This window comes from Hemitrygon akajei, chromosome 10 (genome assembly GCF_048418815.1).
Source record: "Hemitrygon akajei chromosome 10, sHemAka1.3, whole genome shotgun sequence".
Lineage (NCBI taxonomy): Eukaryota > Metazoa > Chordata > Chondrichthyes > Myliobatiformes > Dasyatidae > Hemitrygon > Hemitrygon akajei.
The window spans coordinates 19,125,767-19,150,536 of record NC_133133.1 but is presented as its reverse complement, the minus strand read 5'-3'; the positions used below and the strand labels follow the sequence as shown (position 1 = coordinate 19,150,536).

Below are 24,770 nucleotides of genomic sequence, written 5' to 3'. Positions count from 1 at the left end.
GCCATTAGTTTCAATATAATTATGGAGAAGGATAGGACTGGACCCAGGGTTGCAAATTTTGATTGGAGAAAGGCTAACTTTGAGGAGATGCAAAAGGATTTAGAAGGAGTGGATTGGGACAATTTGTTTTATGGGAAGGATGTAATAGAGAAATGGCGGTCATTTAAAGGTGAAATTTTGGGGATACAGAATCTTCATGTTCCTGTTGGGTTGAAAGGAAAGGTTAAAAGTTTGAGAGAGTCATGGTTTTCAAGAGATATTGGAAACTTGGTTAGGAAAAAGAGAGATATCACAATAAATATCGGCAGCATGGAGTAAATGAGGTGCTCAAGGAATATAAAGTATGTAAGAAGAATCTTAAGAAAGAAATTAGAAAAGCTAAAAGAAGATATGAGGTTGCTTTGGCAAGTAAGGTGAAAATAAATTCGAAGGGTTTCTACAGTTATATTAACAGCAAAAGGATAGTGAGGGATAAAATTGGTCCTTTAGAGAATCAGTGGACAGCTATGTGTGGAGCCGAAAGAGATGGGGGAGATTTTGAACAATTTCTTCAGTATTCATTAAGGAGAAGGATATTGAACTGTGTAAGGTAAGGGAAACAAGTAGGGAAGTTATGGAAACTATGACGATTAAAGAGGAGGAAGTACTGGAGCTTTTAAGGAATATAAAAGTGGATAAATCTCCGGATCCTGACAGGATATTCCCTAGGACCTTGAGGGAAGTTAGTGAAGAAATAGCAGGGGCTCTGACAGAAATATTTCAAATGTCATTAGAAACGGGGATGGTTCCGGAGGATTGGTGTATTGCTCATGTGGTTCCATTGTTTAAAAAGGGTTCTAAGCGTAAACCTAGCAATTATAGGCCTGTCAGTGGTGGGTAAATGAATGGGAAGTATTCTTAGAGATGGTATATATAATTATCTGGATAGACGGGGTTTGATTAGGAACAGTCAACATGGATTTGTGCATGGAAGGTCATGTTTGACAAATCTTATTGAATTCTTTGAAGAGGTTATGAGGAAAGTTGATGAGGGTAAAGCAGTGGATGTTGTCTATATGGACTTCAGTAAGGCCTTTGACAAGGTTCCACACGGAAGGTTAGTTAGGAAGGTTCAATTGTTAGGTATTAATATTGAAGTAGTAAAATGGATTCAACAGTGGCTGGATGGGAGATGCCAGAGAGTAGTGGTGGATAACTGTTTGTCAGGTTGGAGGCCAGTGACTAGTGGTGTGCCTCAGGGATCTGTACTGGGTCCAATGTTGTTTGTCATATACATTAATGATCTGAATGATGGGGTGGTAAATTGAATTAGTAAGTATGCAGATGATACTAAGGTAGGTGGCGTTGTGGATAATGAAGAAGGTTTTCAAAGCTTGCAGAGAGATTTAGGCCAGTTAGAAGAGTGGGCTGAATGATGGCAGATGGAGTTTAATGCTGATAAGTGTGAAGTGCTACATTTTGGTAGGAATAATCCAAATAGGACATACATGGTAAATGGTAGGGCATTGAAGAATGCAGTAGAACAGAGTGATCTAGGAATAATGGTGCATGGTTCCCTGAAGGTGGAATCTCATGTGGATAGGGTGGTGAAGAAAGCTTTTGGTATGCTGGCCTTTATAAATTAGAGCATTGAGTATAGGAGTTGGGATGTAATGTTAAAATTATACAAGGCATTGGTAAGGCCGAATTTGGAGTATTGTATACAGTTCTGGTCACCGAATTATAGGAAAGATGTCAACAAAATAGAGAGAGTACAGAGAAGATTTACTAGAATGTTACCTGGGTTTCAGCACCTAAGTTACAAAGAAAGGTTGAACAAGTTAGGTCTTTATTCTTTGGAGCGTGGAAGGTTGAGGGGGGACTTGATAGAGGTATTTAAAATTATGAGGGGGATAGATAGAGTTGGCGTGGATAGGCTTTTTCCATTGAGAGTAGGGGAGATTCAAACAAGAGGACATGAGTTGAGAGTTAGGGGGCAAAAGTTTAAGGGTAACACAAGGGGGAATTTCTTTACTCAGAGAATGGTAGCTGTGTGGAACGAGCTTCCAGTAGAAGTGGTAGAGGCAGGTTCGGTATTGTCATTTAAAGCAAAATTGGATAGGTATATGGACAGGAAAGGAATGGAGGGTTATGGGCTGAGTGCGGGTCAGTGGGACTAGGTGAGAGTAAGCGTCGGCACGGACTAGAAGGGCCGAGATGGCCTGTTTCTGTGCTGTAATTGTTATATGGTTATCATGTTTGGCAGAGGGGTCCATTCCCATGTGCTTTATGAACTCAACACTGAACTGGAGATTACTGTTTGTCAATTCAATTCCCGTACTCTGGGAGGAGCCTAGATTTTGGAAATGTCGGCCCCGTTAGTACTATGTGAGGTCTCTCTCGGCACCACAGCCGTGGTTCGAGAACGAGGCTTGCCGGTCACCTTACGGGCAATGAAGGGAGCAGTAAGTTACAGAACTGAACAGAAAGAGACTGCTGCCGGAAGAATGTAAAGGTGTCATTTCAAACTTGGCAAGGAGCATGCAAGCTAGCATACACCCACCCATTAGTGTGTCTTGTTTCAAAAATCTGTTAGTTTACAAAATAAATTACCGTAAAACAAAGGAGCAGACTTGGGTCATTCAGCCTACTGAGTCTGCTCCGCATCCCATCATGGCTGATTTATTATCCCTCTCAACCCCATTCTCCTGCCTTCTCCCTGTAACTTTTTTGAAGCCCAACTTGAGGATCAAAGGGATTTTGACCCCCACGAAGCAGTTGCTTTTTAATATAATAATACAAGTTTTTCCGAGGGGGGGAATGTGGGACGGATGGATTAAAGAGCCTGGGGGAGCATCAGGCAGTGAGTTGAGTAGTTGACCATTGGGTAGGTTGTGTTGGGGCCTTTTGATAGTGGATTTGGAGAAACTAGTTCTACTGCAAGTGTCTGTAACAAAAGCAAGGTAGATAGTGAGAAATAAAGGGGAAAATTAGATTTCTTTTTGAGCAAAACATTCTCTGAAAAGCTGGTGGTTGAACAGTAACTTGGATATAGACCAAAAGAGAATTCAAAGTAAATATATCATCAAGGTACATATATGTCACCACATACTACCTTGAGATTCAATTCCTGGTAGGCCTTCACAGTAGAACAATGAAATAGAATTGACTCAGTGAAAAACTGCACTCGACTGACAAACAATCAACGTGCAAAAGAAGACAAACTGTGCAAAAATAAATAAATTAAACAGTACTGTGAACATGAGATGTACAGTCCTTGAAAAGTGGGTTCACAGGTTGTGGAATCAGTTCAGTGTTGTGGTGTTTGAAGTTACCCACACTGGTTCGGGGGCCTGATGGTTGTAGGGTGATAACTGTTCCTGATCCTGGTGGTGGGGAACACAAGCCCCTTGTACCTCCTTCGCAATGGCAGCAGCGAGAGGAGAGCACGGCCTTTAACTGAGGTCTGCTGAGAGAGTTGCAGTGCAATAGTCAAAGGATGGGGGTGCAACTAATTGCTGGCGGAGAGGGGACATAGCTGATGTGTCTTTGAAGGTCCAGTGAGCTCCTGACCACTGATACAGTTTCAAACCAGATTCAGCGTTACGAGTTACCCTGTCAGTACTGCGCTCTTACGAACTAATGTTGATGTATTTCAGGCGCATTTGCCTTTTGCTGTCGTTGGAAGTACAGAGGAGGTTAAGATTGGGAACAAGATGATGAAGGCGCGACAGTACCCCTGGGGCACCGTGCAGGGTAAGCTGGGTGCAGGGCTCATAGCTGATTTTTATTCTGTGCTGGTGAGCAGCAATCTGTGTCTGACTGTTCAGTGCGATTCCTTACAACGAAAATTGTTACTGAAAAGTACTCTGGCAAATCAGTTTTCCACACCATGACCGCACTGATCCTTATGCTCTGCAGGTACATTTTGTAGTACAGGCAGCCCCCACATCACTGGGGCTTGCAGTCCTAGAAAACAGTCTGTGTCCTGGTTTTTTTTTTCTCTCCTCTCTTTCTGTAACACACTCCCTCTGTCCGCGGCGTGGCACCCTGTCCCCCCTCTGTCCACAGTGTGGCACCCTGTCATCTCCACTTAAGTCAAACACAGGTAGAAAAATTGTACTTATTTACTAATTTCACACAAGTTCTGTAAGAGCATATTGTATTGTGATGGTGTCCTTCTGCTACCCAAATGGCCGTATTGCTGGGTTTGCCTGGGAAAATGATAAGAGGCCCTTGTTTTTGTGTAGTCTAACTCAGGCCAAGTTGCCTTCACCAAGTTGTTTATACAGCTGCTTAGTGATTCACGGAGGAGATCTGCAGGTTGTTTTTACAAATGGTGAAAGCCAGCATTCGATGAGATCCTGTGAGAGCCACGGATGATCACGCGGGGGTTTGGAACACAGAACAGAACAGGGCCTTTGGCCTATGATGTTGTGCTGACCTTTTAACCTACTCCAAAGTCAATCTGACCCTCTCCTCCCACATGGCCCTCTATTTTTATTTTATCCGTATTTATTCTTAAATCTCCCTAATGTGTCTACCTCCATGACCACGGCTGGCAATGCGTTCCATGCACCCACCACTGCTGTGTGCACGGGAAAAACTTCCTCAGACAACTACCCCCCCGTACTTTCCTCCAATCACCTTCAAATTCTACCCTCTTTTTGTTCTCAATGGCTTCATGATTGTCATTAGATTAATTTAATTGGTATTTACTCAGTGGCTTTGTGTTAGCTGCCCCAGGTGGGACGTTGTTTTCAAGGAGGACAGCTTGAAGGCCTGGGGTTTCTGGGCCATGCTGTTGGTAGCCAGCTCCTGAAGGCAGCTTGGGGAGCAGGTCTATCGAGCGCAAGGCTGGACTGTTCCGTGATGTGCTTTTCTTGCCCTCGGCCCACCCAGGGAGAGCAAGGTCTTGGAGAGCACTTGCTCTGAAATCATGGCTGGGGGTACGGTGGAATTTGACAAGCGTGCTGAAATTCACAACTGTGTAGAGAAAATGGGGGCATCAGCAGGGAGGTGGTGGGCTGATGGACAGAATTAAATCAGTTTTATCACATGAGGAGTGTTTGATGGCTCTGGGCTTGTACTCGCTGGAAATTAGAAAGTTGAAATCTACCCAATTTTGAATGGCCTGGATAGAGTGGATGTGGAAAGGATATTTCCAAACACTGGAGACTCTAGAACCAGAGGGCACATCCTTTGAATAGGAAGATGTCCATTTCGAACAGAGATGAGGAGGAACTTCTTTAGCCAGAGGGTGGTTAATCTGTAGAATTCATTGCCGTGGACAGTTGTGGAGGCAAAGTTATTGGGTATGTTTAAAGCAAAGGTTGATTGGTTCTTGATTAGTCAGGCTGCTGAAGTTTATGGGGGAGAAGGCAGGAGAATGAGATTGAGAGGGATAATAAATCAGCCACGCTCGAGTGGCAGAGCAGCCTCAATGGTCCAAATGGCCTAATTCTGCACCTGTGTCTTATGGTTGTACATTTACGTTTCCACATACAACCCTGAGATTCTTTTTCCTGTGGGCATACTCAGCAAATCTATAGAATAGTAACCGTAACCAGGATCGGTGAAAGAGTAAGAGCATAGAAGAGAACAAGCTGTGCAAATGCAAGCATAAATAAACAGGAATAAATAAAGAGAGCGAGCATGAAGTGAGATTATTGGTGTAGGAACATCTCAATAGAGGAGTGTCGCTATCCCTTTTTCCTGATGGTTGAGGGATGGTAACTGTTCTTGAACCTGGTGCGTGAGTCCTGAGGCACCTGTACCTTCTACCTGATGGCAGCAAGAGGAGGGTTACAGGAATAAATAGTGCAAAAGACAAAGTGCAAGGTGGTGTTCATGGAAGGAAGAAGCTTTTCTGTAAACACGGAGTGTGGATCTTTCAGGTGCAGCTTCTAACAATCTGTGTTAAGGAGTTGGAGCTGGAACTGGATGAACTCCGGATCATTCGGGAGGCTGAGGAGGTGATAGATCAGACATATAGAGGTAGTTACACCCAAGGTGCAAGACACTGGAATCTTGCTGACAATCAGGAAGGGGAAAGGGGTTAAGGAATCAGTGCAGAGTACCCTGTGGCCTTTCCCCTCAACAACAGGTGTATCACTTTGGATCTGTCAGGAGGTTGACCCAACAGAGGAAAGTCACAGTGGTCGAGTCTCTGGCACTGAGTCTGCCTCTGTGACTCAGAAGGGAAGCTGGGATGAGAGAGGAGTTGACCATAGTTGATTGGAAAAGAACACTGGCAGGGATGATGGCAGAGCAGCAATGGCTGGAATTTCTGGAAGCAATTCAGAAGGGACAGGATATGTACATCTCAAAAAGGAAGATGTATTCTAAAGTGAAGATAACACAATCATGGCTAACAAGAGAAGTCAAAACCAACATAAAAGCCAAAGAGAGGGCATATAATAGAGCAAAGATTAGTGGGAAGTGAGAAAAGACACGCTGTGGTGATAGGAGATTGATTAGTTAGGGGAACGGGCTGGACATTCTGTGGGCAAGAACGAGATTCCTGGATGGTATGTTGCTTCCAGCGTGCCAGGGTCCAGGATATGTCGGATCAAGTCCTCAGCATTCTTAAGTGGGAGGGTGAACAGCCAGGTGTCGTGGTCCATGTAGGTACCAATGACATGGATAGGACAAATAATGTTCTGCATAGGGAGTTCAGGGAGTTGGGTGCTAAGTGAAAGGGCAGGACCTCCCGAGTTCTGATCTCAGGTTGGCTACCCATGCCTCATGCTAGTGAGGCTAGACCTAGGAGGATTGTACAGTTTAATACATGGCTAAGGTGTTGGCATAAGATTTTTGGAACATTGGGCTCTCTTCCAGGGAAGATGGGACTTGTACAAAGGGATGGTTTGCACCTGAATATCCTAGTGGAAAGGTTTGCTAATAGACTATAAGACATGGAAGCAGAATTAGGCCATCTGGCTCATCGAGACTGCTCCACCGTTCAATCATGGCTGATCCTTTCTTTCTATCTCCCCCTCAACCCCAGTTCCCGGGCTTCTCCCCATAACCTTTGGATGCCATGTCCAACCAGGACCCTATCAATCTCTGCCTCAAATACACCCAGTGACCTGGCCTCCACAGCTGCCTGTGGTAACAAATTCACCACCCTGCACGGTGGGGTTTAAACTCGAGTAGCAGCAGGGGGGTGGTAACCAGAGTGCCAGAGCAGTTAGTGGAAAGATTGTGGAGGCAGATATTGGCAAGACCTCAGACAGAGTTAGGAATCAAAAGGTTGAGCATGGTGCGACAAAATCTAAACAGCTGCATACAGGACTGAAGGAGTTGTAACTGAATGTGTGCAGTACACGGAATAAAGTGGATGAACTTGCAGCACAGACGCAGATTGGCAGGTATGATGTTGTAGGCATCACTGAATCATGGCTGAAAGAAGGTTATAGCTGGGAGCTTGATGCCCAGGGATGCACATTGGATTAGAAGTATAGGCAGAAAGGCAGAGGGGGCGAAGTTGCTCCATTGGTAAAAAAAAATGAAATGAGATCATTAGAAACAGGTGACAGAGGCTCAGAAAGTGTTGAATCATTGTGGACAGAGCTAAGGAATTGCAAGGTAAAAAGACCCTGATGGGAGCTGTATACAGACCCCCAAACAGTAGTAAGGATGGGGTCTACAAATTACAATTGGAGATAGAAAATGCATGCCAAAAGGGCAATGTTACAATAGTCATGGTGGACTTAAATATGCGGGTAGATTGGGAAAATCAGGTTAGTGCTGGATTACAGGAGCGGAAGTTTCTAGAGTGCCTTTGAGATGGCTCTTCAGAGCAGCTAGTGGTTGGGCCCACTAGGGGATCAGCTATTCTGGATTGGGTGTTGTGCAACGAACCAGAATTGATTAGAGAGATTAAGGTAAAAGAACCCTGAGGGGCAAGTGATCATAATATAATCAAATTCACCCTGAGATGCTAAAGTCGGATGTGTCAGTATTACTGTGGGGTAAAGGGAATTACAGAGGCATGAGAGAGGAGTTGACCATAATTGATTGGAAGAGAACACTGGGAGAAATGATGGCAAAGCAGCAATGGCTGGAATTTCTGGAAGCAATTCAGAAGGGACAGGATATGTACATCTCAAAAAGGAAGGTGTATTCTAAAGTGAAGATGACACAACCGTGAGGAACAAGGGAAGTCAAAACCAACATATAAGCCAAAGAGAGGGCATATAAAAGAGCAAAGACTAGTGGGAAGTTAGAGGATTGGGAAGCTTGTAAAAAAACAAAACAGAAAGCAACTAAAAAAAAAATCATTAAAGTGAAAATGGAATTTGAAAGTAAGCTAGCCAATAATATTAAAGAGAATACCAAAATCATCTTCTGGTACATAAAGTGTAAAAGAGAAGTGAGAATGGATATTGGACCGCTGGAAAATGATGCTGGAGGTGTAGTAATGGGGGACAATGAAATAGCGGCCAAACTGAATAAATACTTTACATCAGTCTTCACTATGGAAGACACTAGTAGTATGGTGGAAGTTCCATCTGTCAGGGGGCATTAAGTGTGTGAAGTTACCATTACTGGGGAGGAGATTCTTGGGAAACTGAAAGGTCTGAAGGTAGGTAAGTCACTTGGACCAGAGTCCTGAAGGAGGTGGATGATGGAATTGATAGCTTTGTGGCAAAGTTTGCAGACTATATGAAGATAGGTGGAGGGGCAGGTAGTTTTGAGGAAGTAGAGAGGCTACAGGACTTGGACCGATTAAGAAAATGGGCAAAGAAATGGCATATGGAATATAGTGTTAGGAAGTATATGGTCATGCATTTGGTAGAAGAAATAAAAGGGTTGACTATTTTCTAAATGGAGAGAAAAGAAAACTGAGGTACAAAGGGACTTGGGAGTCTTTGTGCAGGATTCCCTAAAAGTTAATTTGCAGGTTGAGTCTGTGGTGAGGAAGGCAAATGCAATGTTTAGCATTCATTTGAAGAGGACTAGAATATAAAAGCAAGGATGTAATGTTGAGACTTTATAAAGCACTGGTGAGGCCTCACTTGGAGTATTGTGAGCAGTTTTGAGCACCTTAACTTAGAAAGGATGTGCTGAAACTGGAAAGAGTTCAAAGCAAGTTCATGAAAATGATTCCAGGTTTGAGCAGCTTGTCATATGAAGAACGTTTGATGGCTCTGGGCCTGTATTCACTGGAATTCATAAGAATGAGGGGTGACATTGAAACCTATCGAATGGTGAAAGGCCTTGATAGACTGGTTCTGGAGAGGTTGTTTCCTCTGATGGGAGAGTCTTAAGACTAGCAGAAACAGCCTCAGAATAGAGGGGTGTCCTTTTAGAACAGAGATGAGGAATTTCTTCAGCTAGAAAGTGGTGAATCTGTGGAATTCTTTGCCACAGGCAGCTGTGGAGGCTGTCTTTATGTATATTTAAGGCAGAGAGTGATAGATTCTTGATTGGTCAGAGCATGAAGGGTTATGGGGAGAAGGCAGGAGATTGGGGCTGAGGGGAAAATTGGATCAGCCTTGGTGAAATCGCGGAGCAGACTTGATGGGCCAACTGTCCCAATTCTGCTCCTATATCTTACGTTCTTATGGTCTACATCTTTTTTTTTGTACTGGTGTTATTCTGGGGACAGCCCACAAGTATCACCACATCTTCTAAAACTCCTAACGTCTCTGGAATGTGGGAGGAAGCTAGAGCACCCCGAGGAGAGCTATGTAGTCACAGGGAGAACAGTGGCAGGAATCGAGCCCCCGTTGGGTGAGCGCTGCCATGGTAGAGTGATTGTGCTAACCATTGCGCTACTGAGCAAGCCACAGTAACTTTGGTTCAGGATTTATCCCTCCAACAAGATAATGCAATTGTGTGGCAAAGCAGAGAGCAGTAGAGTCATATCTGTTCTGAAAATGGAGCTAGTTTTAACTGACTGCTAGGCAGCTTTGTAATGTTCCGTTGGAAAATGTGCTTTTTTTCATCTGATTTTCACTTTTGTCTGTAAACAATCTGAAACTTTTGTGGTGCAGTGGAGAATGAAAATCACTGTGACTTTGTAAAACTGCGGGAGATGCTCATTCGCGTCAACATGGAGGACCTTCGGGAGCAGACGCACGCCCGCCACTATGAGCTGTATCGGCGCTGCAAACTGGAGGAGATGGGATTTAAGGACACGGACCCTGATAACAAGCCCTTCAGGTAGATGTTCGCGAGTTACCCATGTGCAGTCCACACCGACAGGACACCGTCGTGCACGAGTCCCACAAAAGGCGAGATTTCCCGGAGGCCATCCAATTCACAGAACACTACAGCACAGTAGAGACCCTTCAGCCCTCCATGTTGTGCCGACCCATATAATCCTTTTAAAAAAAGTACTAAACCCACACTACTCCATAACCCTTCATTTTCTTTCATCCATGTGCCTGTCCAAGAGGTTCTTAAATACCCCTAATGTTTTAGCCTCCACCACCATCCCTGGCAAGTCATTCCAGGCACTCACAACTCTTTGTGTAAAAAAACAAACAAAAAAAAAACAAAATAAAACTTACCCCTGTTGTCTCCCCTAAACTTCCCTCCCTTAATTTTGTACATGTGCCCTCTGGTGTTTGCTATTGGTGCCCTGGGAAACAGGTACTGACTATCCACCCGATCTATGCCTCTCATAATCTTGTAGAGCTCTATCAAGTCCCCTCTCATTCTTCTACACTCCAAAGAGAAAAGTCCCAGCTCTGCTAACCTTGCTTCATGTGACTTGTTCTCCAAACCAGGCAACATCCTGGTAAATCTCCTCTGCACCCTCTCCATAGCTTCCACATCCTTCCTAAAATGAGGTGACCAGAATTGAACACAATACTAGGTGCGGTCTCACCAGAGATTTGTAGAGTTGCAACGTGACCTCTCTACTCTTGAACTCAATCCCCCTGTTAACGAAGCCTAGCATCCCATAGGCCTTCTTAACTACCCTATCTTAACTATTCAGTTCTACTTCCCATTCCCATTCCGATATGTCAGCCTTTGGCTTCCTCTCCTAGTGCAGTGAGACAACTCTCAGGTTGAAGGAGCAACACCTTGTATTTCAGCTGGATACTTTCAACCTGATGGCATTAACACTGATTTCTCGAACTTCTGGTAATTGCACCCCCTCTTCACCGTTTCCCATTCCTGTTTTCCTCTCTCACCTATCTCCTTACCCACCCATCACTTCCCTCTGGTGCTCCTCCTGCTTCCCTTTCTTCCCTGGTTCTCTGTCCTCTCCTACCAGATTCTTCCTTCTCCAGCCCTTTATCTCTTTCACCAATCAACTTCCCAGCTCTTTACTTCATCCTCCCCTCCCCTGCCCCAGTTTCATCTATCACCTGCCACCTTGCACTTCTTCCTCTTTCTTTCCAGTCCTGATCAAGGTTCTCTTCCTGAAACATCAGCTATTTAATCTTTGCCTGACCTGCTGTTCCGCCAGCATTTTGTGTGTGTTGCTTTGGATTTCCAGCAGCTGCAGATTGTTTTAGTTTTGTGATGCTCCGTTGTATTCGACCCACTCCTATAAATGCATCTTGATACCCTTAAAGTGCTGTAGAACTTCCCAGTTCCTAATTTAATCACACTCCTACATCTGGCCAAACTGATCACCTTAAAAGAACAGCATTCCTGCTGTTTTCTTTTTATCAGCTTAATCATCAACTCTCCACACTTCTTTTGTTGTCACCGTTCCATGTTCCTCACTTAACTGAATTTGGTCAGAGTTTCCCTTCGAGAGGTTGTTTCTGCCGGGGGCATTGGGGCTGGAATGGGGCGTTTCAATGTGACGTTACATGCAGGAATTTTTAAGGCAACGCATTTCACTCCTTGTGCAAAGGCAAATTTCTGAAGGCGTTAAAAGTCTTAAAGGAAGCAAGATTTTCCTTAAATTCCGGTGGGTTTGGCAGTGACTAAGACGAGGGAAACGGCAACATGTCACAAGTCAGAGTTGCTGTTAGAACTGAAGTTTATTAGAGATTGAATAGTTGTGTAGATTTTAAGGGATTGGCAAAAGCTCTGGATAATGTGGAGGAAGGAAATAAATGTAATGTTGGAAATGTGTTCTGACATTAAATTCCTCTCTCCATGGGCTCATTAGTGACAGAGGAGGTTTATTCTGGCTTAGCAAGATGTAGTGGAAATTTCAGACTTCTAAGCTGCAGATGGAAACTGAACAAATGTATTTGATCTGTTATTCTAATTACAAACATTTGTATTTAGTTCTCTCCATATGCTTTTTGGTTGCAGTAACCTCAAAGATTTTCGTTGTTTGCCGAAAACTTCACGGTCTGGCAAGACAATAAGATTGGAAGAGTACAGAGGACATTTAAAGGATGTTGCCGGAACTAGAAGACATGAGTTATAGGGAGAGGCTGAATAGGTTAGGACTTTATTCCCTGGAGCATAGGAGAATGAGGGGAGATTTGATAGTGCTTATAAAGTCGTGGCTGGGTAGAGATAATGTCTCTATCAGAGGAGGTGGTAAGGCGCTCCTTCCTTCCGCTAGCCTACAGATCACCCTTTGGCACAGTGCAGCACCTGCTTAGCTCCCAGTTCAGGGTCACGTGAAGCTATGGGAGCAGGTGGTGGATGGTTGTACGAGCAACTGGTGCATTTCACAGGTCCTGGTTATGCGACCACTGATGCCTGGCAGACCACCTCTGAAGAGTATCGATAATGGCTGGGGTCACTTGTCTGGTAAAGACACTGCCCAGAAGAAGGCAGTGGCAAAGCACTTCTGTGGAAAAATTTGCCAAGAACAATCATGGCCACAGAAAGACCATGATTGCCCATGTCATACGAAACATAACGAACAATACAAAGTTATGAGTTGCATGGATAGGGTAAATGCAAGCCGGCTTTTTCTGCTAAGGTTGGGTGAGACTGGGGCGGATTAAGGGTGAAATGTGAAATGTTTAAGGGAAACGTGAAGTGGAACTTCACTCGGAGGGTGGTGTGAGTGTGGAACGAGTTGCCAGCGGAAGTGGTGGATGTAGGTTTGATTTTCAACACTTAAGAGGAATTTGGTTAGGTGCATGGATGGGAAGGGCACGAGGGGCTATGATTTGGGTGCAGGCAGAATAAGGGATGGGATGAGGTAGGATGGCCTGTTCCTGTACTCTCATGCTCTGTGACTCCAGCTCTAAATGACTACTCCCTATTCTAGTCTGCAGGAAACGTATGAAGCGAAGAGAAACGAGTTTCTTGGAGAGCTGCAGAAGAAGGAGGAGGAGATGAGACAAATGTTTGTTACGAGAGTGAAGGAGAAGGAATCCGAACTGAAGGAAGCAGAGAAAGAGGTAAACTTTGCCACCTTTTTCCCTCCTCACTAAAACCAAGCAACAGCAATCAGGCAACACAGGAGAATCAGAAGTTGTGCTTGAGAACGTCCAAGTTCTTTTTGGGCTACCAGTTAGTTACTTTTGACAAGTATCCTGATGTCTCTCTTCCCTCCTCTTCTAGTTGCATGATAAGTTTGATCGTTTAAAAAAACTTCATCAGGACGAGAAGAAAAAGTTAGAGGATAAGAAGAAGAGCCTAGATGATGAGATTAACGCCTTTAAACAGAGAAAGACTGCAGCTGAGTTGCTTCAGTCACAAGCCCAGCAGTCCGGAAGCCAGCAGACTCTCAAGAGGGAGAAAGAGCGGAAAAAGTAAGTATATTTTTAAAAATTATTTTACCTTCTTTTATCCTGTTATCAATCCCCAAAGTTCAGACCAGCTTTTTTTCAATTTGTGTTCAGGAAGGGGATGCTTCCTTTCAATTCTACATCCCATATAAATGACACCATGACTGGGATGGTGTTGGGGTGTACTGTTATCCGTAAAAGGTCCCTTTCTGGTAGCAGATGCGATTTTCCATGCATACCTGTGAAATGCACAAGTAAGCATCTGTCCGTGTGCCAGCAAAGTGCTTCACTGGGGCACTTCATCATTGCAAAGTTGGCACTGAGTGTTTGCAATCTTAGTCAGGACAATGCAACGTGCAGCCAGTAACATGTTGTTCTTGTGCTTCGTCTGCTAGAGAGACTGTTAATGGAGACCGTGTGCAGGGCAGGCTCAATATTTGATTAATGACATCCAGTTCTAATCATTTCTAAGGGGAGCCACAGTGCTGCAGAAGTAGGAACATTCACCTAACTGTGATGCCTTGGTCATCCTGTGTTCCCACTTTACCACTGTGATTGGCTTGCTGGTTTGTGAAGTCTTGCCACTAGTAATTACTCTGACCTGGTCTTTCCACCAATTCTAGAGGCAGGAAACATGTTCCCGATGTTGGGGGAGTCCAGAACCAGAGGCCACAGTTTAAAAATAAGGGGTAGGCCACTTAGAATGAAGTTGAGGAAAAACTTTTTCATCCAGAGAGTTGTGGATCTGTGGAATGCTCTGCCCCAGAAGGCAGTAGAGGCCAATTCTCTGGATGCTTTCAAGAAAGAGTTAGATAGAGCTCTTAAAGATGGCGGAGTCGAGGGATATGGGGAGAAGGCAGGAACGGGGTACTGATTGTGGATGATCAGCCATCATCACATTGAATGAATGGCTCGAACATAAGAGATAAGAGATAGGAGCAGGAGTAGGCCAATTGGCCCCTCAAGCCTGCTCCGCCATTCAACAAGATCATGGCTGATCCAATCTTAACTCTAGTTTTCACCGAATCCCACAAGGCAACAGTGCCAACCAACAGGGCACCATGCCGCCCATTTTATTTTATTATTCATCCCGCCCAAACCCATGTGATCACCCGGGGAAAAAAAACCGAGTTGCCAATTGAGGAGAAAAAATCTGGAAAATTCCTCTCCGACCCATCCAGGCTATCGAAAACTGGTCCAGGAGATCACATGGCTGATTTAAAATGGCTGATCGAAGGGCCAAATGACTTACTCCTGCACCTATTGTCTATTGAACAGAAACTGAATTTACCCACATACTGCAGTTTAGATGGCTGACCACACACCTTCAGTCAGATACCAAAGCAATACTGTTCTGTGTCATGTGTACACTGTATACTCCCAGCCACCACTTTCAAAACACCAGGAGGGAATATTTAAACTATTGCCCGGCTCTGCCCAATGAGGATAGGCTGGCTAAACGAGGAATTTTCTCTTTGGAGTGAAGGAGGACGAGAGGTCCCTTGATAAAGATGTACAAGATGTAAAGAGGACAGAGGAAGTTTCTCCCCAGTGCAGAAATTGCAAATTGGAGGGGCACAATCTTGAGGTGATTGGAGGAAAGTACGGGGGGTAGGGGGGATGTCAGAGGTAAGTTTTATTTTACACAGACAGTGGTGGGTGTATGGAACATGCAGCCAGGGGTGGTGGTTGAGACAGATACATCAGGGGCATTTAAGAGACACTTAGAAAAATAGCCACTAGTAATTCCCATGGGGAAAGAGAAGGGTTTGATTGATCTTAGAGTAGGTCAAAAGGTCGGCACAATACCGTGGGCCAAAGGGCCTGTACTGTGCTGTAGGGTTCTATATTAAACGCATACACAAGTTCCTTACAAGAGCTTGTTATGGAGCACTGGCAAGCGTGCAGATGTTGAGGGAAGCAGGTCAAACACTTTAATAATACACAAGGTTCAGGTCCCTGAATTGAGACCTCCGTTACCAATAATCATTGGCCTTCTGATTATAAGCAGTGTGTGCGATTGGTAAGTAAAGTGACAAGGTCATTGGAAATCAGTGAGCTCTTATTAAAAAAAAGTTTTATTCTGGAACAGGGAAGGTTTTTGTGAAAACAAGCAAGTGTTGTGTTTACACTTTTACCACTGTTCTCCTACATTAGCTTTTTGCATGTAATGTACTGTTTTACAGTTAACGCTGTTCACTGCATGCTGCATGAGACCCATAACTTCTGGTAAGCTTGATTGATTGCTGACCCCCATCACAGCAGTGGAACCTTATCTCAGTTCTGTCCTCCAGTACATCGAGTAGTGATGGTTTGTGTGCGTTTCTGCTAGATTTCCATCTGCAGTGCATCTAGCTTCGTCTAGTGCAGAAGTCTCGTTCTTGGTGTAAATAAGATCCTTAATGGTATATCGAGTAGTTCTAAATCCCACACTTTTAGAAAGGTTTAACACTATTTATTACCCAAGTATGATGTGGATTTCAGCTGTAGAGACGGACTGTATTTGTCTGTCTGTAGTCACCTTTGATAAATGTCGATGATCTGTATGTATCCTGAAGCCAGCGGTTGTTTTGATAGTTCTCCTACATTGCCATTAGATGGGATAGTCTGGGTTTTGGCGCAAGAATGCAGTGATAGTTCCTAACTAGGGAAAGTGTGAGGGTTCGTTCCATTTTTAGCAACACACGCAAAATGTAGCAACTCAGCAAGTCAGGCAGCAGCTATGGAGAGGAATAAACAGCCAGCGTTTCAGGCCGAGACCTTTCAGGTCTGAAAAGGAAAAAAAAGAAATTTGGTGGTGTTTTATTTTAAACCTGAGCACAGCAGAATGGTGTAAGTACCTACATACACTCAGAGGCCATTTTATTAGATACACCTGTACACTTGGTTCATATGAGTATCTTATCGGCAGTTATGGCAGCAGCTCAGTGTGTAAAAGCATGCAGACATGGTCAAGAGGTTCAGTTGTTGTTCAGACCAAACATCAGAATGGGGAAGAAATGTGATCTAAGTGACTTTGACTGTGGAATGATTGCTAGACGGGGTGTTTTAAAATTCTTAAAAACTGATCTCCTGGGATTTTCATTCACACCAGCCTCTAGAGTTTACAGAGAATAGTGCGAAAATCATTTAAAAAAAAAAATAATCCAGTGAGTGGCAGTTCCGCTGGTGAAAACACCTTGCTAATGTGAGAGGTCTGAGGAAAATGGCCAGGCTGGTTCAAGCTGACAGGAAGGTGTCAAAAAAATCAAATAACGACACATTAGAAAAGTGCGCAGAAGAGCATCTCTGAATGCACAACACGTTGATCCTTGAAGTGGTTGTGCCACAGCCCCAGAGGACCATGAACATGCACTCGGTGGCCACTTCATTAGATGCAGAATATACCTAATAAAGTGGATTCTGAGTGTATGCTACCAGATACATGGCACCACTCACGTCCCTTGTTGGGATATTTCAAACGCTTTGGAGACGGTGAACAACTTTGGGCGTTATCGATATTGGAAAAGTCGCAGCAGAACTGCACAGAGATCCACGCACAGCCGTGCAGGGGTAACGTTCCTGCCATGTAGCGGAAGGGTACAAGGTTTTTCTTGTCCCAACTTGGTTTATTTCCATCCACCCGAGATTGTAGGTAGATCTCTGCTTAATGTGTTTGCACTAGGCTGCACCCCATCACCACTGCACTGAAACAGTGATCTAGATTGTGTTGACTTGTGGTCAACTTGGCCCTCAACTTTTGCTGACCTCCCAAAGTGCCTCGGTCTGTATCCGGGGTAGCTGACTGGACAAAGTAACTGTGTGGTAAAGGACTTCCACTGCTGTGCACATTGGAATGTTTGCTATATGTGTGTTTTACATGAACCATTCTCATATTTAACCTGGAATTGTGTTCATTCATTGTTTACATTGTGAACAGCTAAACATTTCACCTAGTTTGAAGTAGCTCATGAAAAATTAATCCTGCTTTTCTTTCATTTTCAGTTCAGGCTTCCTGTAGAATCCTTTCCTCAGCAAGTCGAGAATGAACTCCCTTTTGTTTCCAAATACGTTGCTGTGCTTGCCCCTCTCTCACTCCCCTCCCAGCCGTCACCTCTCCCTCCCTCCATGCCGAACATACATGTTCAAGCTTGATACTGTGGCTATGCTGAATGGAGGAATCCAGCAATAAATAGTATGGAGCTGTGAAAAGGACTCCCAGTTTACCACTTCAGTACTTGCATGGTACCACACAAGCCGCCAGTGAGCATCAGAGACTGTTCCTACTCACTAATCCCAACATAAGACCTTGTGGGGTTAATGTGTATTAGATAACTCAGGAAGCTTATGCATGAATCGTCATCATTTATGTCTCATCCCTTGTGCTGCCTACTTGCTGCTCGTGTTTCTGGCTACTGAAACATGTAACGACGGACTTAACAAATCATTGCTTTTGTTTCCCTTTATAAATTGACGTCAAATGGAACTTGTTACATTTTCAGCATGTGACAAAAGGCATGTTAATGTGGGGTGGGGGGGAAATATGAAGTACAATTCTGAGCAAAATAAAGATATTGTTTACAGTCCCAGAAAGAAAATGAATCAATTGAAATGGTGCAATAAATTGAAGCTTACAGGAAACTTGTTTTTATTATGAACAGGAAAGAAATATTTTCTAATTTTCCCCCAATTTTTGAAACCAGATATTTATTTTTGTTAACTTTCAGTGTTTAAAACTTTACATTGAAACTGTTTCTGTATCTGTTCCTGGCTGTATCTGAAGCAGTGCATAGCACTGACGTAGGGTTTGTTCATTTCTATTTTAATAGACACTGGAGGGATTAGTTTGAGGGCATTTTTTGTTAGAGCGCATGCTTGTTTTTTATAAGATGACTTTTATACCGCTTTAATTGTCCTTCTGTTGTGAAGGCATGCTAATGTTGTGCTAAGAAACAGTTTGAACAGAAGTAGTCTTTAAATGCAAATAAATGTGAATTGAGTTGTATGAATTTCTCAGACTGGCGATTCATTTGTCTGTATTTTGTACGCTCTTTCCTTACAGTAACCCTTGGCTCTGCACTGAATAATTAGAGGCCCTGAGTGATTATGGAACATTATTGCTTTACTCTGTTAAGCTGTGATCAATATTAAACGGGGCAGTTTCAGATAGCCGTACACTGCCTGTGATCCAGGTGTTCGAAATCCAAAATCTGAAGGTTTTATCTTTTCACGAGTAGAAAAGCTTGCATCATATAGCTCAAACTAAGAGGCTTCTTTAAAGCAAATGTAAATGTACACCTTAAAGTGCATGTTTTCTTTAGGCCCATGTGACGAGCATTAAGTACATCATATTTGAGTGTTTTTGAATAGGAATAATTTGCACTATTTGGTTTGCAAATGTGGAGAGGTTGAAAGTTTTAAACACTGTATACCAAGACTTGCTGAAGTATTTTTAAATGCAAGACTTTGGGATTACATCTCTTCAGCTATCCCAGTCAGACAGAACCCTGCTATTTTCAGAGCTACAGAATAACGTTTCTCTGACAGTTGTGCCAAATTTGCACAGATTTGTAATTTTCACTTAGGATTTTTTTTTTAATTCTTGTGTGCGACTCCACAGAATGTTCTGGACGTTTATGATATATTAAGCTTATTAAAATCTGTTGCACCTCAGCCACAGTGTCTTTATTTATTTGGAATTATGACCCTCGCAGCAGTTCCTTGAAGGAGTCCCTTGGCAATCAGAGACTTTGCATGTTTTCATCTTCCAAAGTCCCTTGGCCCTCCCTCCCCTGCTTCGAGTTATTTCTCTCAGTTTCTGCTCAGTATCCTTTTCTGTGCTCACATCTGAAAATATCTTGCTGTGTTGATGATCTATCTCATTTGTGTTTTTCTCTCTGTAGCTTCTTTTAATATCTGCACGGGCTGCTCTCTGGAGGAGGAGGCTGCGACCCATAGAAGAGTCAGGGCTCTTGTGCTGTTCTTTTAACTGTGAAACTAAATCTGTACTCTAAAGGGCAATAGTCAGCCTGTGTGGGTTATGTGGACTCATCCCACAAGTCCATTTTATGTCTGCAGTCTGTCTTACCAGTAGGGCTAATGGGTGTGAAATGTTCTGTTTTCCTTTTAATTTTTGCCTGTTGAAGACTGCAGCTTTGCAATATTTTGACGCTTCTGTGTTTAAATGGGCTCTCATTTCCCCACCGTGCTGTACAAATTACCATCCACCACCCAGGAATATAATTAACATACTGCGGAGCTGAAGTTAAATTTAAACTCTGTTTTAAAAGTTTCATTGTGAGTTACTTTCCACTTGTGGGAGGGACGGGGGTGTGCTGCTATTCAGGGGTGTTAAATTATGATCCGCTTTTAGGGGCGATCTGAAGCATGGGTTGAAAGGGTGGGAAATGGTCATCTGGATTTCCAGCATCTCTTGTGGCTATGGGAAATGTACAGTGGTTTTGTGAAAATACAGTAAAGTATAATGATCATAAATGAATAGTCTAATTGTTCTCTACACAGATGTTAAGGAGAGGTTGGAGCTAGACAGGTTCACACGAACACTGCTGTAAATGGGTATGGCAGATGATGTGAAACAGCATTGGGTTTCATCTGAGCGCTCCAGTTGTCTCCCCCATTCCAAAGACGTACTGATTGGTCATTGTAAATCGTCCTGCGATTAGACTGCGGTTTAAGTGGGTGGGTTGCCGGGTGACACGGTTCTCAGGGCCGGAGAGGCCTGTATCTCTAAACAAAAGTAAATTCTGCCCCGGAAAGCTCCAGATTCAGTTCCTGGTTTGTAGTGAGTCGGTGGGAATTTTAGCCATTGAGTAAGTGAATGGGTAGGACAGGGGAAGGCAGAGGTGGAGCACCCAGCTCCAACTGAATGCATTCGTTTCATGCTGAGGAATGGGCAGGAGAAGGTGGGCTTTGCAGTGCATGTGGAAGGAGACAAGATTATGTAGTGTTCTGTGCTTAAAGGAGTGTGTGTCTCGGTCACTCAGTGGTAGAATGAAGGGATCCTTAAATTTGTTGTAACACGGGTTTAACTTTTCACATTCCCATAAAATAGCAAAAGTAGTTAAGGATGTTGAACAGATTTAACTGGAATACTTTGGATTATTTTTGGCATGTTAAATAAACATTGTAGAATGTCTTTTGATAAACATGCTAGTTATTGTTTTGGCTACTAATTGTGGGTGCATTAGAGTTAAAAGGTAGTGACCATAAGGCCTTGTTGAACATTGCCTTGTTAACATTCCTGAATTCGTCTTTTAACCCTTGTTTGTCTCGCTCATCACACGGAATTCCTGCACCTTTCTGATCTTCATCTTGCTTTGTGCTGTATATATTTCTGCTTATTTCACTTCAGTGAAGCCACTGGAGTGGTGTACTCTCCACTTTTGTTTAGAGGTCTCAAAGTGTTTGACCCATTAGAAAATGATCTTCCTTTCTGACTTTGCTATTCATGCCTGTAACTTTTCAATAAAAGTCTAGGTGAGAAAAAAATCTTGTTGCGTTTCATGCTATCAATTCCTGATTGTAAATTCTCAATGCTCTTAAAATATCTTTGAAATGAGTGCATGCCTGACATGAAACTTGTGTGGCAACTGCTACGTAGGCACTTCCTCACGTGGGTGCTAGGAAGAACCGCACGGCTGCACACACTGATTTAAACTAATGTTTCTGTTCATATCCTGGAGAGATTAGGGAGCAAGTTGGGGGGAAAAGGGGAGGAAAATGTGATTTCTGATCAAAATGGGGGTTCCTCACCTGGGGTCCATGAACCCCTTGCTTAATGGTATTGGTCCATGGGATAAAAAAGGTTGGGAAGCCCGGGATTAAAACAATAGCAGAAAGGCTTTATGATTGGGATATTTTATGCTGCCTTCAGCAGGACGAATCTCGGAGTTGTATACTGTACACATACACTGATAATAAATGCAGTTTGAAACTTTACGCGATGCTTCTTCACTTTCCACAACTTTGATGTATAAGGGCTATAAAAACAAAACTTAGTGCCATCTTAAAAGTAACAGCCTATGGGAAGAAAGTTCGATCAAGCATTCTAGTCCTCCCACTCCCTCTATTACCTCAGTCACTGCACTATAAACACTAAACCACTTTTTATAATGCTGTTTATATTAAGTATATGCTAGTATTTATGGAGTTTTGCACATTTATTCCATATCCATACTTCTATTTTTTATATAATTCTTTATTCTTTTACAATTATTGAACGTTGCTGTTTTTTGGTGCATGTCATACCAACACACCACCCCAAATTCATAATGCATGTAAGTGTACATTCTGTGGCCACTTTGAGGTATACCTGTCATTAATGCAAGTTTCTATTTGCCAATTGTTTGGGAGCAACTATATGCATAAAAGCATACAGACGTAGTCAAGAGGTTCAATTCAGTCCAAGCATCAGAATAGGGAAGAAATGTGATAGAAGTGACTTTGACCAGGGAATGATTGTTGGTGCCAGATGGGGTGGTTTGAGAATCTCAAAAAGCTGCAGATCACCAGGGAGTTTCATGCACAGCAAAGAATAGTGTGAAACGCAAAATGGATCCAGTGAGTAGCAGTTCAGTGGGCAAAGATGCCTTGTTAATGAGAGAGGTCAGAGGAAATTGGCCGGACTGGTTTAAACTGACAGGAAGGTGACAGAAACTCAAATAATCACACGTTACAACAGTGGCGTTCAGAAGAGCATCTAATCATACAAGACAGTGAACCTTGAAGTGGATGGGCTACAGCAGCATAAGGTCACAAATGCACACTCAATGGTTACTTTATTGGGTACCAGGAGGTATGGTAAATTATCCTTGATCACAGTTGGAAGTCCTTTTCTTCAACTGAGCAGAGAAAAGAAAACAACTGTGGCAACTAGTAATGGCAAGAAAAAAAAATCAAATGTGCTTTACAGAGCTATGAGATGATTATTATTGTACCATTCCCTTTTAAAATGGGGCAGCTGAAGCTGGGATTATGGTTGTTGTAGTGTCTGCATCAGCAGGTCGACCATTTTGTGGGCCCTTTGTGGTTCTCCATGTGCTGATGAGGAGCGCACGCACTGCCTGGCTCCAGGTCCCCAACCATCCGAAAGCATCCCAGATACGCAGCTCCTTGTAAATGCTGCACAGTGCTTCCAGCGTTTTTGGGTCTTTATTTCACCAGGTTGGGCAGCATCGTGGAGTTGGTGTTCCAGCTGCGGAGATGTTTGATCAGCTTCAAGCGCTCATTTCTATTGTCTCAGTCATTCTCTTGAAGCAACGTCTAACCCAGAGGCAACAAATGACAGAGTGCGCTGCACAATTGACCATTGAGGTTATGTTTCAAGAATGTAGAACGCAACCTTGGTCCAAAAAGCAATGTTGGAAGTATACACAGGAGACCACTCGGGCCATCAAGTCCAAGCTAGCTGTTTTGTAGTACAGTGCCAATTCCCTTTATACCCTCATTTATCCATAAGCGATAGGAGCAGAATAAGGCCATTTGGCCCATCGAGTCTGCTCCACTATTCGACCATGACTGTTCCATTTCCCCGTCAACCCCATTTCTCCAGCCTTCTCCCTATAGCCTTTCACACCCTGACTAATCAAGAACCGATCAACCTCCACCCTAAATCCACCTAATCACTTGGCCTCCACAGCCATCTGTGACAACGAATTCCACAGATTCCCTACAGTCTGGCTAAAGAAATTCCCCCTCACCTCCATTCTAAAGTGACGTCCCTCTATTCTGAGGCTGTACCCCCTGGTCCTAGAGTCCCCCTCTATAGGAAGCATCCTCACCACATCCACTCTATCTAACCCTTTCAACACTTGATAGGTTTCAATGAGAGTTCCCTTCATTCTTATAAACTAGTTAGTACAGGCCCTGTGCCATCAAACACTTGTACAAAAAGCCCTTTGTTCCTGGAATCATTCTCATGAACCTCCTCAGAACCATCTCCAATGTCAGCACATCCTTTCTTTATTATTAATTTCTTTAATTTTATTCATTCCTTTTATGAAAGCCACAACTAAACTATCCACCTCTCTCCACCTGATCAAAGCAACAACTTGTTGAGTTAGTCAGATATGATTCACATTTAGCAAATTTGCAACGGCTTTCCTTTAACTCAAGTTCACTAAGTACCTTTACCATAGGTAAACAACGCACACAAAATGCTGGAGGAACTCAGCAGGACAGGCAGCATCTGTGGAGAAGAGTAAACAGTTGACGTTTCGGGATGAGACTCTTCAGGACTGTTGAAGGGTCTTCCTCAAGACTAGTCCATAGATGCTGTCTGGCCTGCTGAGTTCCTCCAGCATTTTGTGTTTTGGTTTGGATTTCCAGCATCTGCAGACTTTCTCTCGTCTTTAATTAATTGGAGGGGAGGAATCATGGGAAAGGTGGACAATAGGAGAGAGTGCCTGGGGGGAATGAAGGAAATGGTTAAGACGCACAGATGAGTGATTTAGCTGAAACTGGATAATTCGATGTTCATGCCAATCAGTTGCAGGCTACCCAGGTGGAATAGGTGGTGCTGCGCTAGCTTGTCTTTGGCCTCTCTGTGGCAGTACCATTAATATTTTTCTTTGGAATTTTAAAACCTAAAAAGACAGCCTTATTTGTCCACATGCATCAAAATGTACAGTAAAATGCATTGCTTATGTTGTGGATGTGCTGGAGGGCAGCCTGAAAGTGTCACCACATTTCTGGTGCCATCATAGCATGTCCACAGTTTATTAAGCCTAGTGAGTATGCCTTGGGAATGTGAGGGTAACCGAACCGCACAAAGGGAAGCAACGTGGTCATGAGAAGAACGTGCCAACTCCTCACAGTGAACTGAACCCAGTCTTACTGCTGGCGTGCTGTAAGGGGTTGTGCTAGTCACATTGCTACCAACCTTTTCCTGCACCAAGGTTAAACTGAACAGTCTGGAGTTGCTGGGTTTCATCTTGTGCCCTTGAACAGCGGCGTAACTCTTCCATTCCATTGTTTCTCCTGTTCATTCTCATTCAGGAGGGTTATGGGCAGCTTCTTGCAACTTCCAGTCCCCTGGCACCTGAAGATAGACTCCACTTGATTCAAGCAAAGTAACATCTAGTACAGCCGTATTTTGTAGAACCACCTCCTTTATTGCTACTTCCAGTGAGATTGTAGGATCATCCTCTTCCACCACAGACCAGTGCAAGAGTG

General features: G+C 43.5%; 1 protein-coding gene across 5 annotated transcripts in view; it reads left to right on the top strand.

Moving 5' to 3' along the window:
- Positions 1-21,086, top strand: part of LOC140734198 (septin-6) — a 75,383-nt gene extending 54,297 nt beyond the window's left edge. For 3 of the 5 annotated variants that reach the window (XM_073057857.1, XM_073057856.1, XM_073057855.1), the window contains 5 exons: positions 3,639-3,735; positions 9,984-10,152; positions 13,136-13,268; positions 13,432-13,622; positions 18,640-19,250. In XM_073057857.1, coding sequence (XP_072913958.1) covers positions 3,639-3,735; positions 9,984-10,152; positions 13,136-13,268; positions 13,432-13,622; positions 18,640-18,664 — 615 coding nt within the window. In that variant the 3' untranslated portion in view covers positions 18,665-19,250. Of the gene's footprint in view, positions 1-3,638; positions 3,736-9,983; positions 10,153-13,135; positions 13,269-13,431; positions 13,623-17,582; positions 18,587-18,639; positions 19,251-19,480 lie in introns of those variants that run through there. The other 2 variants (XM_073057853.1, XM_073057852.1) reach the window with 2 other exon arrangements.
- Positions 21,087-24,770: the final 3,684 nt, after the last annotated feature.